Here is a 15,581-nt window from a genome sequence, read left to right on the forward strand (position 1 = left end):
AACAATGAAATAAAAGAGTTTGTACAGTGGTCTTAATGACCAAGTTTTTTGTTTTTTGTTTTTTCTCCAAGTTTTATGTGATTTTACACTTGTTTAAAAAAATGTCTTTTCCCCTTCCCCTCTTAAAGGTAGAGACCTGTGGGTTCTTGTTCTGGGAAGGTTTCCAACCCATCATAAGATTGGCATTCCAGAGTTCAAGTATGTTGCTAATATGCATGGGGATGAGGTACGTTTCAATTTTTGCAATGTTGTTTATACAAAATATGCTTACCAGAGGTTTAGAGTGAACTTCTCTCAGGCACGTGTTACTTATTTTGAGGTATGTTATACCTCAAAGAGGACCTAATATGTATGTATTTCTTAAAGAATTGCAAGAATAAAGTTCCTTCGTTTTGATGGAAGCGCATTATAAGACCTTAGATGATGGTAATGAATCCTACACCTAAGACCTCTCTTAAGTAGGGAGCTTTGTCTTATCCATGTGAGTAAACCCAGAGGCTTTAACTTTCCTGGTAATGAGTCAGATGCAATAGTTTGCTTGGGTATTATTACTGCCTAGGCATGAAGTATGACTGATTGAACTCTTAAAATATATTCTGATTGAATAATAATTGCTGTGAAGCACCAAATGATTTATTTAAGGAAGAAAATTTCTCTTGGGAACCTTAAGCTAGGAATACCTAGTTTCACCTGAGATAACATGAGTACAAAACAAAAAGCAATTTCAGGATTAACTTGCCCTGGAAACAATGCACACTTATTAACGATAAAGGAGAAAATGATGACTATCAGCTTTCCTGATATAGTACATGAATCTGGAACAGAAAGACTCAAAGCTTTGCTCTTCTTTATAATCTTTTCTTGCTTTCTGTTTCCCTTGTTCTCTAGCTTTACCTGCTTATATTAGTCATATTCAGGATAAGTTTAAATGACATAATATACTTCTATGTGGTCTTTAATATGAAGAGTTAATATTTCAACAGAAATGGAAAAAAAAAGGAAAAAATCAAAACTATGAATTCCCAAATCCAGGAAAAATACATGTAGTAGGAAGTGTATCGTGTGTATAGCGTAGCATATCACAAGATATTGCTATTACTAGTACTGTGTGTGAGCACTTTCATGCCTACAGGCACTTGTGACATTATGTGCCAAGAATTTTCCCCAAGTTAGACTAGTTTCACCTTGTTTGACAGTGGCTATACTCAAAGTGCTGCTAGGAGTCTGCATTGGAATTTAACTCTGTGTGGGAGGAAGCTGATTCACCGTTTCAAAGGGATACATGTGTTACTGGATGCCCAAGGTAGGGTTTGCAACTCCTAAATGGGGTTATGTTGGGCTGGCGACCAGTCACTAGCACAGTTCTACAGGGATCCATCTTAGGGCCAGTGCTCTTCAGTGTCTTCATAAATGACTTAGACTCAGGACCTGAGGGGTTGCTTAGCAAGTTTGCTGATGACACAAAATCGGGAGGAGCTGTTGACACTCTCGAGAGCAGAGAGGCCCTGCAAAGGGATCTGGACAAATTGGAGAACTGGGCAATCACCAGCCACATGCAGTTCAGCAAGGGCAAGTGCTGGATTTTGCATCTGGGACGTGGCAACCCTGGCTGTACATACAGACTGGGGGATGTGATGCTGGAGAGCAGCTCTGTGGAGAGGGATCTGTGGGTTTTGGTCAACAGTAAGTTGAACATGAGCCAACAGTGCCCTGGCAGCTAAGAGGGTCAACCGTGTCCTGGGTGCATCCAGCACAGCATTGCCAGCCGGGCAGGGAGGTGACTGTCCCACTCTGCTCTGCACTTGTGCAGCCTCACCTGGAGCACTGTGTGCAGTTCTGGGCACCACAGGATAAAAAGGATATAAAGCTACTGGAGAGTGTCCAGAAGAGGGCTGCAAAGTTGGTGAAGGGTTTGTAGAGAAAGCCATATGAGGAGTGGCTAAAGTCACTGGGTTTGTTCAGCCTGAAGGAGACTGAGGGGAGACCTCATGGCAGCTACAGCTTCCTCACAAGGGGAGGAGGAGGGGCAGGTGTCAAACTCTTCTCTTTAGTGACCAACAACTGAACCCGAGGGAATGGGAGGAAGATGTGCCAGGGGAGGCGTAGGTTCAACATCAGGAAAAGGTTCTTCACCCAGAGGGTGGTGCAGCACTGGAACAGGCTCCCCAGGGAGGTGTCACGGCCCCAAGCCTGACAGTGTTCAAGAAGAGACTGGACAAGCCCTCAGACACATGGTGCGAACTGTGGGGTTGTCATACGCAGGGACAGGAGTTGGACTCGATGATCCTTTTGGCTGCCTTCTAACTCAGGACATTCTATGATTCTAAACCCTGGTGTGCATCAGCAGGGTGGTCCAGGGTGCCCAGGAACTGAGGCTCCTTATGACACTCCCTGTGGACTGCCAAAGAGAATTGGAAACCAATGGCTACTGATGTCCCGGCTTTGGTGGGAGTGAGGTGGAGGGCAGGATGTGATCTTATCCAGAATGGCCTGGCTCTCAAATCCAAAACTGCTGGACTGCAGAAGGCCTTGCCTCCTATTGAAACCTCCACAACGAAGCACTCCTGCCATTATCACTGCCCACCTGGATGTGCATAAGGAACTTGGACCACGGAGGGGCTCACTGTTTGTGTATCCACAAGGTCAGGAAGTGCTGGAGAGCAGGCGACCTAGGTCACTGTCTAGGATCTAAATTTTTATATTGGCTTTGTGAGGAAATGAGGCAAGACTGTTTTGTGGGGGTTTTGTTTGTTTGTTTAGGTTTTTTTTGTTAAGGTATCTGGCACTATGTCTGAGTTTGTCTGAACAGCATTGATCCTTGAGCTGCTGAGGAACCATATAGCACTCAGCATCACGCTAAACTCTATTTTGTTCATTAGACCAAGCATACACCTAGAGAAGATTCTGGAAAGAGAGCTATTCCTCCTCTTCAGGCCTTAATGATGATCTTTGCCTTGTGCTATTTTGTGTATATTGATATAATGCACAGTTGGTGTTTGCTTTTCCTATCAGACCTTAAATGTATTTCAGATGGCAGGAAATGAATTCCTCATATAGAGAAGCATTGGAGAACTTGAATATTTTTTCCCATAATCTAAGAGTCTCCTGAACTAGTCACTGGGGAAGGATTCAACTACCCCTATAATATATTAAGCAGATTAGGTTTTGCACTAACTATGACAAGCTTCAACTTGTGTTCTACAGTCTTTCACAACTGAAGATTGAAGGATTATGGCTTCATTGATCTAGTTAGGTCTTTTGTGCTTCAATAATGCTTTCCACAAATGGTACAAAGTGAGAAAAGTTCTGTTCTCAGGTGTTGTTTGGGGATCCTGCCCTTCTAATGGGTCATGATCACACAGATGACATTTTTCTTTTTTTAACTCAGCTGGGTGGTTGCTCTTAAAACCTAAAAGTTGGGTAAGGAGCCCAAATTGTATGTGTGCAGGTGTTCACACACGCTGCTGGAAGAAAACCTAGGTTATTTGGAGAGCCGCCCAACAGGGAAGTTGTAATAAAATCATATCAGTACACAATACTAGGAGGAGAGTATTTTTTTCAGAACTGGAAAGATTAATTTTATGAAGTAGGTTAACTTTTCTTAATACTTTAAGACATGACCAGACAAGGTTTAAATGACTTTATTTTATGATCACTGTTGCCAAATAGAGCGAACTTTTGCCCCAGATCCCCAGAGATGCAACAAAAGACTTCCCCCGTTCTTTCTGTTCCTGTACAAAGTTGGACACCATTTTTTAGCCTTACTTTTTGTTGAACCCAAACCAGATTAAGACTGATCATTAGAGGTAATTCAGTCATTTGCAGAGATGTGAGACTTTAGTCAAAATGGCACTAAATCACTGCACAAAATGCACAAATCTGTAAAATGTTAGAGTCTGTGCTGAGGAAGATGAGGGAGAAGTTTCCTGCTGTTCTAGGGTAGCTCTCCTTCTCAATTAAAAAGCAGCCTCTCCTGTCTCAGGCTTGTACTCTTACTTGAAAGGCCTCTTTCTCCTCAATGTGTACACTCGCATATTCCCCCTGGGGAAAAACTCATTCCAGTTAACACTGACCACAACCAAACCCTCAAACACTCCTAAGTCATAAATGGAGCAGAACTATCACCTTTTGACCATCTGTACCAGTGACTGGAGTCCAATCTGCACAATGGAACCACAGGATCTAATTAAAAAGCTGTTCTTAAACCACATATATCACAGCTGGAAAACTCTTTAAGGAAAAGCATGTCTGAACAAAGTGTAAACAACCTGTACATTTCTGCTTGTTCCCCTTAATGTATTAAGTATAGTGTAGCAGTGTTTTACCTCTTTTGTTACGTGAAGCTGAGGCTGTACTGATACGGCTGAGCTAGCTCACGTGAAAGGATGTGTTTATCTTGCTGGCTTGTCTTGTGATTTAAGTTAAAGCAACTAGACCTTATTTTCCATGTCATCATATACACAGTCATATCCACAGAAGGATTTCCTAAGGTATGGTGACCTATTAGGCATTCAGTGACTGAGGACCAGGGTAGGTTTATTTCTGATTGGTATCATTGGGGCTTAAAAACAAATAACAGACTTATGAGTCTTCTGTAGATTTTCTCACTCTTATTTCCAAAAAATGAATGGAAGTTGCACGTACACTATCAAAATGCCAGTATAAAAAAAGGCTTTTTTTTTTTTTTAAATTACCAAGTTGGGCAAAAATAATTGTGTCCGCATACTGTACAACCTGCTATAAGGAATTTTCAGCACATATTCCTACATCCTTCATACTGTGCAATATAGTATGGAAGTGACGTGGCAGGGAAACAAATACAGGCTCCAGAAAAGAGAAATTTAAAAAAATAAATATTTCTTGTTTAGCAAACTTTTTTCCACCTGGCTTCACTATCAGCTGATGTGATGTAAAGGTCAGAAGCAGCAGAGGTTTCAAAATTCAAAACAACCACATCTATTTGCTAACCTCAGAGCGTAAAAAAAGCTGGATGCTACTTAGACCTCTTTCAACACAGGTAGGGCTGCTGCCTCACCCCAGTTACCCTTTTCTTTATCTTTACTCCCACTCTTCTGAGGGGGAAAAGAAACAGTGCTCCATTTCTCAGCCAGGTGAAGCCTATACTGAGAAGCCTGTGGAATTTGTCCAGGTGGTAACATCTTGTGGCAGCTACAAGTTCAAAAGGAGACTTTGTGTTGCCATTTCCTTCAGGGATAAATCAAGAAACGGCAATTCCCTGTCATACATGTGGTAGTTCTTATATTTCTGGAGTGATTACTGCTCCAGAAAGAAATGGATATGTGCCAAACTGTATTCATACAGTTGCTTTTGCACTTGTGAATTTTATAGTAGTAAAGGACAAACACAGTGGGTGTGTCGCGTAATAATTAGACTGGATATAATAATTAGTGCTTTACAAGTGTTAAAAAAATAACATCTTGTTAAGTGTGGCATTTAAGTGACAAATCAGGATGGACAATTGGTTTCTCTGCTGTAACTCTGCTTCCTGAGGCGGGGTTGTGCCCGGTATGCTGCACTAGGTCTGCAGAACAGTCAGGGCTGGAGCAAGGAGACCAGCAAGACCATGTTGCGCTGAAACAGGTCCTACCTGATGGTTTGGATATTTCTTTCAACATAGTGCAACTTACAAATAAGGCCATGTTTAAGGAAAGGATTTTAATCATAAAAATGGGCAGAGTCTGTACACCCATAGTCCCCTGGTATTAGGTCTCTATCATGTGGTAACAAAAATGTTTTAAAAACAGGGGTACTGCAGCGAAGCGCAACAGTGCAGGTGCAATTGGAGCTAACCTTAATCTTTTAACTGGCTGCTGGTAGCGCTTCTTGAGTCAGACCTTCAGTAGCTGCATGGGGTGCTGACCCAGCCGTGCCAGAAGCGACAGTCAGCAAGTTTAAAGGGTATATCTATGGAAATGGCAGTCACACCCTTTTCTACAGCACTGCTCCATGCCCTGACACAGGCTGGCTGCTTCATTCAGGACTTCCCCTGAGGCTCACTGAAAGCCTCCCCTGCTGACACGCTACCTTTGGGGCACACAAGGAGACCTGACAGCTGAAAGCGCACAGAGAAACTTCATATCTAACTGTGTCCCTAAAGGTGGGAGAAAGGGCTTTCATTTGCTTTTGTGTCACGCCTCATTTGAGGTATAGCAAAACAACACACCTGGGCATCACCCTTGGGATCCTGCAATTAAAACCAAATATTCATCATGTGTTCTCAAAGCCTCAGAGCACATAAAGGCTGTCCCTTGCTCCCTACATCTTCATATTAGACTAGAGGCAAGTTAAGTTGTCTGTCCTTGGCTTTACAGTCAGCCACTTATCTCCACCATGTCTAGAACCTTTATTTGAAGCTCTAAAGTAAAAATAAATGTCTCATAACTATTCTCCATAGGTACAGCTGGCCTCTCTAGTAACAGGGTAAAGCTTGGCTGGGCAGGAGATGCCTTCCAAGGGCTTGATCAAAACTTGAGCTATACTTTCCCAGAAATTAAAGCTCCCTTCAAACACCTCTAGAAATGCCCAGGTACTCTGGACTGAAATAAAACCACCCCTCTGTCACTCCACCAAAATAGAATGGTAATAAATACATATTCTTCCCCCACTGGTGAATGATCAAAGTGCCACCTCTCTGTGATAGAAATTAGCTGAATTGCTTAATGTACCAAGTATTAGGGTACAGCAATAACTATGCAAGGAATCCTATAAAATAGGGTTAGTTTTTGAAGTACTGTATATGTAAGTATGGCTTTAACTCTTAAGTGCAAAGAATGCCATTTCTGTAAAACTAGTAATCTTCTGTTCTTTATAAACATTGTCCTTTTTCTACTGCCTTCTCTGGTTGCTTTTCTTTACCTTTTTTCCACTTTCCTTTTCCTGCTTCTCCACCCTTTCTTTTCTGGATGTCTTTTTGTCAGGCACTGAAGACAAGTGCTGTAGGAGCAGAGGCACTCTCCCAGTTCCCCCAGAGAGCAGTCCAGTCTTGTCTGTAGTTTAGCTATCTCTGTGGTAGGGCTGTTCTCACTGCTTCTGAGTCTACTGGCTTTATCTTCCATGCCCAGGGCCATGATTTGGCTGACTACTTTCCCCTCCTTTCTTTTCCCCTGTTCCATATGCGTCCCAAGATGCCTATCACCCAGAGCTGGAACTGAGCTGCATGTACAAGACAGGTTCTGTTACATCCCTTAAATTTCACAGAATAAAGGTATCACACCTGCAGAGCAGTCTGCTTTCATGTACTCAGGTGCTGATCTAAAAGCTACTGGTAATGGAGGAAATTAGGTACCTTTTCCCCCCTTGTCAAAGCTCATTTGCTGTAGGGTCTAAAAAAAGAACCACTTAGTTATTGGGACAGTAAATACATTTGTGTAACACAGCTTTCCCTAGCAGATTACTGGGTGGTGGCTTGCAAGAGCTTACAGACAAGGGTTAGAAAACTTGGGAACAAATCTACTGAGGGGCAGGGTGGGAAGAGATCCTTCTTTTTCCCTGTACAAACAGCACGGCAGAATTGCTCAAGTAGCTACTCAGAGAGCATGGCTGCCTTCAAGCATGATGCCTAAAACGGTGTGATCCACATCGTGTACCAACCTAGCTCCCGCAGACAGAGATCCTGCTGGATGGTGTCTGTGTTCATGTTTACCTCAACACCCACAGCAGGATTTGCCACTTAAAATGCACCAATGTGAAAATTTAACTGGGCATTAGTGCAGCAAATAGCTGTGGAGAAATATTCCTTTTCCCCTGCCTGATTTCACTTGTCCTTTACCTAAGCCTGTACCACTTTGCAAGCAAGAAGATGCTTATCTGTGACACAAGGTTCATCCAGTAATGTCACTCCATGGTCCTCACTTTAGAAGAAAGAAAAAAAGAAATCTTTGCAGTATTTGCACTTTAGTGATGCAAGACTCATTCTAAAGAAACTGAGGTATTGTAGCTCTAGGCTGGAGCCTGCAGTGATTTACCAGGCTTTGTTCTTGGAGATAAAGTAGAATTATCTCCAGAGCTCATCTAGTTGCAAGACTTGATTTGTTCCCATCCCAGCCAGGGCTTAGGAACTGTACAGCGCCCTTGAGGCACGGGTCACAGTGCCCCAGAAAGTGCTTCTGGAAAGTGTGGTCCAGTGAACACTGTACTAGTGGTTTCTGGGGTAGAATAGGTTGTTCTTAACCCACAGGAGTTGGAACTTGCCAGTGTTTTGCCTGAAATCTGATAGTGTAGACTAGAGGGAGACATCCTGACAGCTTTCATAACCTATACAAAAATTAACAAAAATAGGTGTGTAGCTTCCTCTCTGTCAGTGCCTTTCCTTGATCCAAAGTCTGCATGCAAATATCCTTCCATTTCTTTTTTTCTAAGGATTTCTATATACCTGCTTGGTTTCCCCAGTACCTGTGTTCATGGCATTAAAATAAAGCAATGCAACAGAGAATGTAACAGAAGTGTCTGTGGTGCCTCTCTTGATCCCGTGTTGAAGTTGACTTCCCATAAAAGGAAATCAACAATAAATAAATCCTGCTCTGTAGCAGCACCCTGGGAAACATGGAAGGGGTGTCCTTCCTTCCTTGTGAACCATCACTGCCGAGCGGTGATGTGCAGCACTGACACTTACATGCAGGGCCCGGGGTCCCTCGGGCACCAGCACAGAGCTGACTCTGCAGCGCAGCTGAGATCATGCGGTGGTGCCTTTCCAGGCCCACGAGATCTTTTATTAGGCAGCCTATGCAGCTACAGTTTGTGATAAGGCCATGCCTTATCCATGCAAGATTCAAGCGTGCAGCTGACACAGTCACTTTCGCATTACAGAAAAAGCTCTGGTTGATCGGTATAAAACCCTTGTAAAAATCCTCCAGTGACTCCTTTCAACTATTAAATTCCTTTAAATATATTTAGGGGAGAGCATAGAACAAAAGTGTGTTGACCAGAATGCTATTGTGTGTCTGTTTAATCCAGAAAGAAAAACCTGTAGATGCGAGGTGGTGAGTCTCCTTTTTTTTCCCAGCCCCCCTTCTTCTTCCATAGCAAACTTAAAATAAAATCTGTGCTTCTTTATACAGACTGTTGGGAGAGAAATCCTGCTCCATTTGATTGAATTCTTGGTGACCAGCTATGGACATGACCCAGTTATTACCCGGTTGCTCAATAACACCCGGATTCATATCATGCCAACAATGAATCCTGATGGGTTTGAAGCTACAAAAGTGCCGGATTGTTATTACACACGAGGAAGGTAAGGGTGGCTTAGGAGGGTGGGAGTAGGTAAAGGAAGTGGGTGGGCAGTAATAATCAGAGCCTAGAGACTGAATCATATTTGATGGAAGGGATAGCGTAGAGGAGTGTTAGGGCTAATTTTGGCCTGTGCTGTTCTAAAGATGCACTATTGCGGCATGGAGTTTTTGGAAGACTGAGTCAGACTGGTGTTTATATGGGTTGCAGCTAGAGAAAATTGGTCAGAATGGTGTAATGACCTCACCTTTTAGGCAGGAGACCCAGATTGCAAATAGAAGCACAATAACCTATTTAGACCTTCAGGATGCTAGAAAAAGAGGAAGAAAATGCCACCCACAGGGATCTATTTCAATTGGAGAACACTAACCCTTCTGAATGAGAAAAAGGTGTGTCTAAGCTTGTTGAATGGGCTTCTAGAAATGTGTTTAAAAATCATATTTAATATAGATCTAGTAAGAGGGATGAGTTATGCAAGCAGAGCTACTAGCTATAGTAGGTGCTGTGCTATTAGTAGTGCTAGGAGAGAAGAGGAAAACAAACAAACAAACAACAAACTTATGCAGAAGAAAATGTAACCTAGTGTTGTATCCTGCACTACTTTTGCATTCTTTAGTGTAACTATTGCAGAGACCAGAAAGGGAGGAAAAGGTTAACAAGCTAGAAGAGGGAAGAAGAGGAAAGGGTGAGTGAATGGGAAGAAATACCAGTGGGACAAAGCTGGAATGCGCAGAAACAGCAAACTCATGAGCTAGAAGTTCTCTTGTATCATTGGCCATGGCAATGTCAGAAGCAAGTGAAAAGGCAGTTTAGTTCTCTAGGTGACCGGTGTAGGTCCTCCTTTTTATCAGGAAAGGAATCTACTCCTTAGCAAACAGATAAGACGTTAATGGAGGGTGGGATATTCAATCCCCTCACTGTCAAACAGAGAGAGTTTAAAAATTAATACAGCTGATGCTGAATACCCTCTCTACTTTCTGTACTGACCTGTCTGAGTGAAAAAGGAAAAGGGCATTGCCATAGGCTGGACCTTCAGGTACAGGGGGAAGAGAATTCATCCTGTGTTTGAATCAAACCTTTTGCTCTGTGTCCCAAGTGACAGCAGTACAAGGGACGCAGCCATCCAGTGGGTACCTTGGTCTTCTCTACAAGTGTGAAGAATGCACACCAGAAGACAACAGCCTCCTTATCTGGCCTAGGTTTTTCTCATTCATGTCTCTGTAGGTGTGTGCATGCTATAGGCATATTAAATATTATTCACAGTTTCTACCTGAAATATAATAGAATTGTTTTATTGTGTCCTGTGAAAATCCAGTGCTGCCAGAAAACAAATTAAAGTCCATCTCCTTAATGCTTGAGAAGATTTGCAGTGGTCATCTTGCATGTTTTCTGAAGATAGTAGCACGCCGTGGACCTTAAGTAGTGGGAAGCTGATGATGTGCAAGCGTCTACAAGCAAAACAGTAATGGGAATGTCTTCTCTTTTTCCAAGGTACAATAAGAATGGAGAAGATCTGAACAGAAATTTTCCTGATGCCTTTGAAAAGAACAACGCTAGTATTCAGCCAGAAACTCAAGCAGTAATGAACTGGATACAAAATGAAACATTTGTTCTTTCAGCAAACTTGCATGGGGGTGCCCTGGTTGCCAGTTACACCTTTGACAACGGGAACTCACGTAAGCTCTCTTCTCCATAGCTGATTTTGTTTAGGAACATTAGCTGTACCAAAGCAAAATTCGTAAGGATTTCTGCAAGGTTTTTCCATCTTTTGAGCTGGGATGGGCAGACTTTGATAAATCCCATCAAAGTTCACTGCCTGATAAAGTTATTTGGGAGATGTTTTTGCTGTATGCAAGCCAGCACTGTATGTTTTACCAGTCATGAGAGTTACATGATGGCTACTTTATTCTGCAGTCACCATCTCTTCGAAAGGCTACAGCAGGTCTCCAGATGATGATGTCTTTATTCATCTGGCAAAAACCTATTCTTCCAACCATGCCAGCATGTACAAAGGGACTGGGTGTGACAACAGGCAAAGCTTTCCAGAAGGCATTACCAACGGGTATTCTTGGTACCAGCTGGAAGGTAAGAATGTCAGTGATGTATTTTTCAGCTGCTTCATATGATGTTCTCACTTTCCCCTGCCATCTTTGATGATGAAAGGGCCGTGCTTTTGCCCAGGGCAGAGGGTTGATGAAAGGAATAAGCCAAGGCATTCACGTGGATCTTCTGAGCAGGATGTGGGTGCCTGCAGGCTCTCCCAGTCAGCAGTTCCACAAGTGAATGAGGCAGCCTCTGTTGTCTGGCTGCTTCTGCGCCCTTTCCTAAGGCTGCATTGCTCTACAGATTATACACACACACACATGCTGGTGTGTCACCAAAGTCTTGTCCTTTCAGAAGGGAAACCAACCTTCTGTCCATATATCATCTATTTTTTTATGGGTAGGCAAATACGATATATGTCCTGTGTACTTTGGCACCGCATGCTGCTTTCACAGTCTGAATTCAAAACCTTGAAAAGGCTCTTAAGGTGGCTTTGGCAGTGGCAAACTTTATGCCAACCTACAAATTTATCTGCCCCTATTTAGTTGCAAGTGCTTGAATGAATTTAACTCGAAGACCCACCCGTCATCAGCCATAATAGTCATCATTCCCAAAATGCCACCATGCTTTAGAAAAACAACACTCTATGTGTAACTAGAGTAATTAAGATGGTTTTCCACAGGGGGCAGTAAATACAAGCATAGCATTGAGGAATAATTTACCTGATTTACTTTTCTTACAGGTGTGATGCAAATACTAACATTTTAACTCCCCTGTTTTTCATGTGTTTTGAACTTGGTGTTTCTTTGCAGCTAAACACTGTTTTATTTCACTTTTAAGGTGGAATGCAAGATTACAACTATGTCTGGGGACAATGTTTTGAAATTACATTGGAGCTGTCATGCTGTAAATATCCTCCAGCAAACCAGCTGGAAAAGTTCTGGAGAGACAACAAAGTTGCTCTGATCGAATACATAAAACAAGTGCATCTAGGTGGGTATGCGAATATGGGAGGGAGGTATAAACTGAAGCCAGGCTGGTGGGCAAAGCGGGAAACTTCTGCAGCCTGGGTCTGCGTCAGGGCTCACAGGTGAGGAGCCCTGATGTGAACTTGGGAGCCATCGCTTCTGAACAGCGAGTGCGACAAGGCCAGGGCTGGGTCAGGGAGGAGAACTTACAGGTGTGTCAGGTGTGTGGTGATGGACACTGTTACATGGTGCAAGGGGCTTAAAATGCACTGGGCAGGAGCAAGGGACAGGCCTTGGGGGCCACCTTGCCATACACCCCCTCAGGGAGCCCGCTTTCCCGAGCAGCCTTGGGGCAGTCATTTATTCCAGAGGTCTCTAAATGTGTGTGTGCATATGCACGATGTTTTGCAGGTCTTTGCTGCTTGGACTTTGTATTTTTGTAGGGTGTTTCTAGGTGTGATCTTGACTTCACAGTTGGGAGAGCTGCTGCTTAGTGTAGCAGCAGCACTTTACAGTGAGTTGAAGGGTTCGCATGAATCTGTTGCTTATCTTGCATTCTGTGGCCCAGAATGTCTGACTTGTTCTGTCTGCTTAATGCCAGTGCTGCCGTGAAGGTGGCGTGTGAGAATTCAGGGAAACTACAATGCCAGCAGGCATTGCTGGTATTCTGCCACTGGGAAGTACTAGAAAAAGGGCTGACTAATTTTAAATTTAAAAGAAAGGGGGGGTGGGGGTTTGCAAAAATCTCCCAAACCAGTCATGAAAATTGAAGCACTTCAGTAAGCCACATACAAAAAGTATATATGATGCAGTGAATGAGATTTACAAGCAGAGATTACAATGCTGCTTTCTAACTTTATATGAGGGTAAACTATTAACAGCAAAGGGTTTTCTATTTTAATTCCCTTCAGTAAGACAGAAGTGACTAGAGATATTATTAGATGTGCTCGAAATCAGTGAAATAACCTTTGAGTGCATCCAGCAACAAAGTCTGACTTTCTCAGAGAGGGAGGCTCACCCGTTGGCAGTTGTGATCTTTCTTTCCTCTCCTTTTTTCATAGGTGTCAAGGGTCAAGTTATGGACAGGAATGGGAATCCTATTCCCAATGCCATCGTGGAAGCCAAAGGAAGGCCCCACGTCTGCCCCTACAGAACAAATGAGCATGGGGAGTACTTTCTTCTCCTTTTGCCTGGGACGTACGTGATCAATGTAAGTGTGCAGCCTTACTGAATTCTTGTTTCTAATTGCACAGCGAGATGGCATCCTTAAGAGATGAACGAGCTGAACTTGCTCAAGCTGTATATAGGAGCTGTAAAGACTCTTTAGCAGAAAGCAAATTGATACAGTAGGATCTCGAGTCCCCGCCTTGTCCAGAGATAGATAAACACTCATCTGACCTGGGTGGTGGAGCCAGCTGGGATGAGCTTCTGGACCAAGGTGACAGTAGCTTGAGGAGTTTGAAACAAACCACAGAGCTCCAGAAGGGTGAGGAGGTGGAGGCAGCACCCATGTAGCCCCAGAGCGATGGGCTGACAGCACCGTCAGTGCTGGTTATTTCCCCGGGTGGAAATGGCTTCTCTGCAGAGATTGGCAGTGGCTGGGACCAGGGAACATTGATGCAGCGCAGGCGCTGCCTCCAGTCAGCCAAGGGCTTCGGCTTAAGTGTGACCACAGGATTCATGCTCTTGTACAGCATGCGGTGCTCCCCCATTATAAATAAATATTCTATTAGTTTCCATCTCAGTTTTTGAGGGTTTACTCTCATTGCTGTAATGTCAAAAACTTTACTCTTTTTCTCACTGTGTTCTCACACTTATGTTTAGAATACTTTTTCTGATATGTTGACAGTGTAAATAAGCACATAAAATAATGATTGTTTCACAGCCGAAAACATTTCAAACCATGTAAGAAATCTTTCATGTTTGCTCCTAGGCTACTGTACCGGGATATAAGTCTATACTGAAGACAGTGGAAATAATTGACAATACGAGTAACTTCAGTGCTTTGAAACAAGACTTCTCTTTCTCAGAAGTCTCTATCAGATCAAGAGCTGCTTCGTGTCCCAAAACTCCCCTCTATCAACAGCGCGGACGGGCTTCAGCTGCAGTGAAACCAACTCTACATATCTTGGTTTTAATGACCGTTGTGCTTGCAATTTTCAAATGAAGTCAGGAATGACATGAGATGGCAAAAACCTTCCTGCACAAATGTGTTTTTTTCAGACAAAAAATTGTATATGCAAAAGAATGGATGTTTTTATAAACCAAATTCTCAAATTTACAATTAGGTCTGTTGTATTTTGTAAAATACTGGGTTGACAATCAGATGTTTTACTTTGATTATAATAGACGATCATATTTTTCTATGTAAGTATTTTATCTTCATAGACTGTACAGAATTTCTTTAGAGTAACTGTAGAAATTTTATGCAGAAAGTACAAACATATTCAGAAGAATTTACTTGATTTCAGAAAAGCCTGATAGTACTGTACATTGAACCAACAGTTAATGTGCCACACAACTGTTGGCAATTAGGTCAATCCTAACTTCTCATAATAAAGCCATTGCTATAAATGAGGAATTTTTATGTTTGCTCTTACCTAGACAGATGAGACTGCTCAGGGCTGAATTAAGGTAAGGATCAGTATGATACAGACATGTAAGACAAGAAGATGGAAATGAAGTGTGAGTATGTGCCAAAGGGCTGTGTTGCTGGAAGCCTGATGCTAATGCGTCCCATCAGGCAAAAGACTGTAACTCAAGAGTTCTGTCAATGGTGTTCCCCCAAGAGCTATTAAAGTGGAAACTCATTGACAGCTTTATACCATTGCTGTTGTCCATCTCCTCACTGAATTTGGTACGGAACACAACTGCACACAACTCAGAATTTTTGAATCCAAATAGTTTTAGCAAGAGCTTTAGAGCATTGAAGTACTTTTCCCAGCCCTGTTGCTATGTTGTTTAGGCCCTAACGTAGATGCTGTCCAGGGGCTGGTTTCAGTGGTGGTTGAACAACCCCTGGTCTGCTGGCTAGGTTGCACTGCCTGCAGAACAAGCAGATTCCTTTCACTGGGCTGGTTGCAAGGCATTTACAGGCTGTTTGCAGCTGCCCAATAAACACAATTTATCAATAAAAGCCAGCTCATACCTTACCTTCTCCTGTGTTTAAAACTTTACCTGCCAATAATTTTCTTAAGCAATTTCAAAAGTAATCAGAAGATATTATATTGGGAAACATCAACCTTTACCTGTGTACAGTAAATTAAAGAATGCAGCAAAGCAGTTAAATCTTTTGATGCATTTTTAAACATGCCACCTCCACCG

General features: G+C 42.7%; 1 protein-coding gene across 1 annotated transcript in view; it reads left to right on the forward strand.

Moving 5' to 3' along the window:
• Positions 1 to 14,424, forward strand: part of CPM (carboxypeptidase M) — a gene marked incomplete at its 3' end in the record, with an annotated part of 35,458 nt that extends 21,034 nt beyond the window's left edge. Inside the window, exons 2-8 of the mRNA XM_080363434.1 lie at positions 129 to 226; positions 9,078 to 9,250; positions 10,738 to 10,922; positions 11,161 to 11,331; positions 12,130 to 12,282; positions 13,319 to 13,467; positions 14,191 to 14,424. Coding sequence (XP_080219560.1) covers positions 212 to 226; positions 9,078 to 9,250; positions 10,738 to 10,922; positions 11,161 to 11,331; positions 12,130 to 12,282; positions 13,319 to 13,467; positions 14,191 to 14,424 — 1,080 coding nt within the window. The 5' untranslated portion in view covers positions 129 to 211. The remainder of the gene's footprint in view (positions 1 to 128; positions 227 to 9,077; positions 9,251 to 10,737; positions 10,923 to 11,160; positions 11,332 to 12,129; positions 12,283 to 13,318; positions 13,468 to 14,190) is intronic.
• Between the last annotated feature and the right edge of the window lie 1,157 nt (positions 14,425 to 15,581).

This window comes from Nesoenas mayeri, assembly GCF_963082525.1.
Source record: "Nesoenas mayeri genome assembly, chromosome: 1".
In the NCBI taxonomy this organism is placed as follows: domain Eukaryota; kingdom Metazoa; phylum Chordata; class Aves; order Columbiformes; family Columbidae; genus Nesoenas; species Nesoenas mayeri.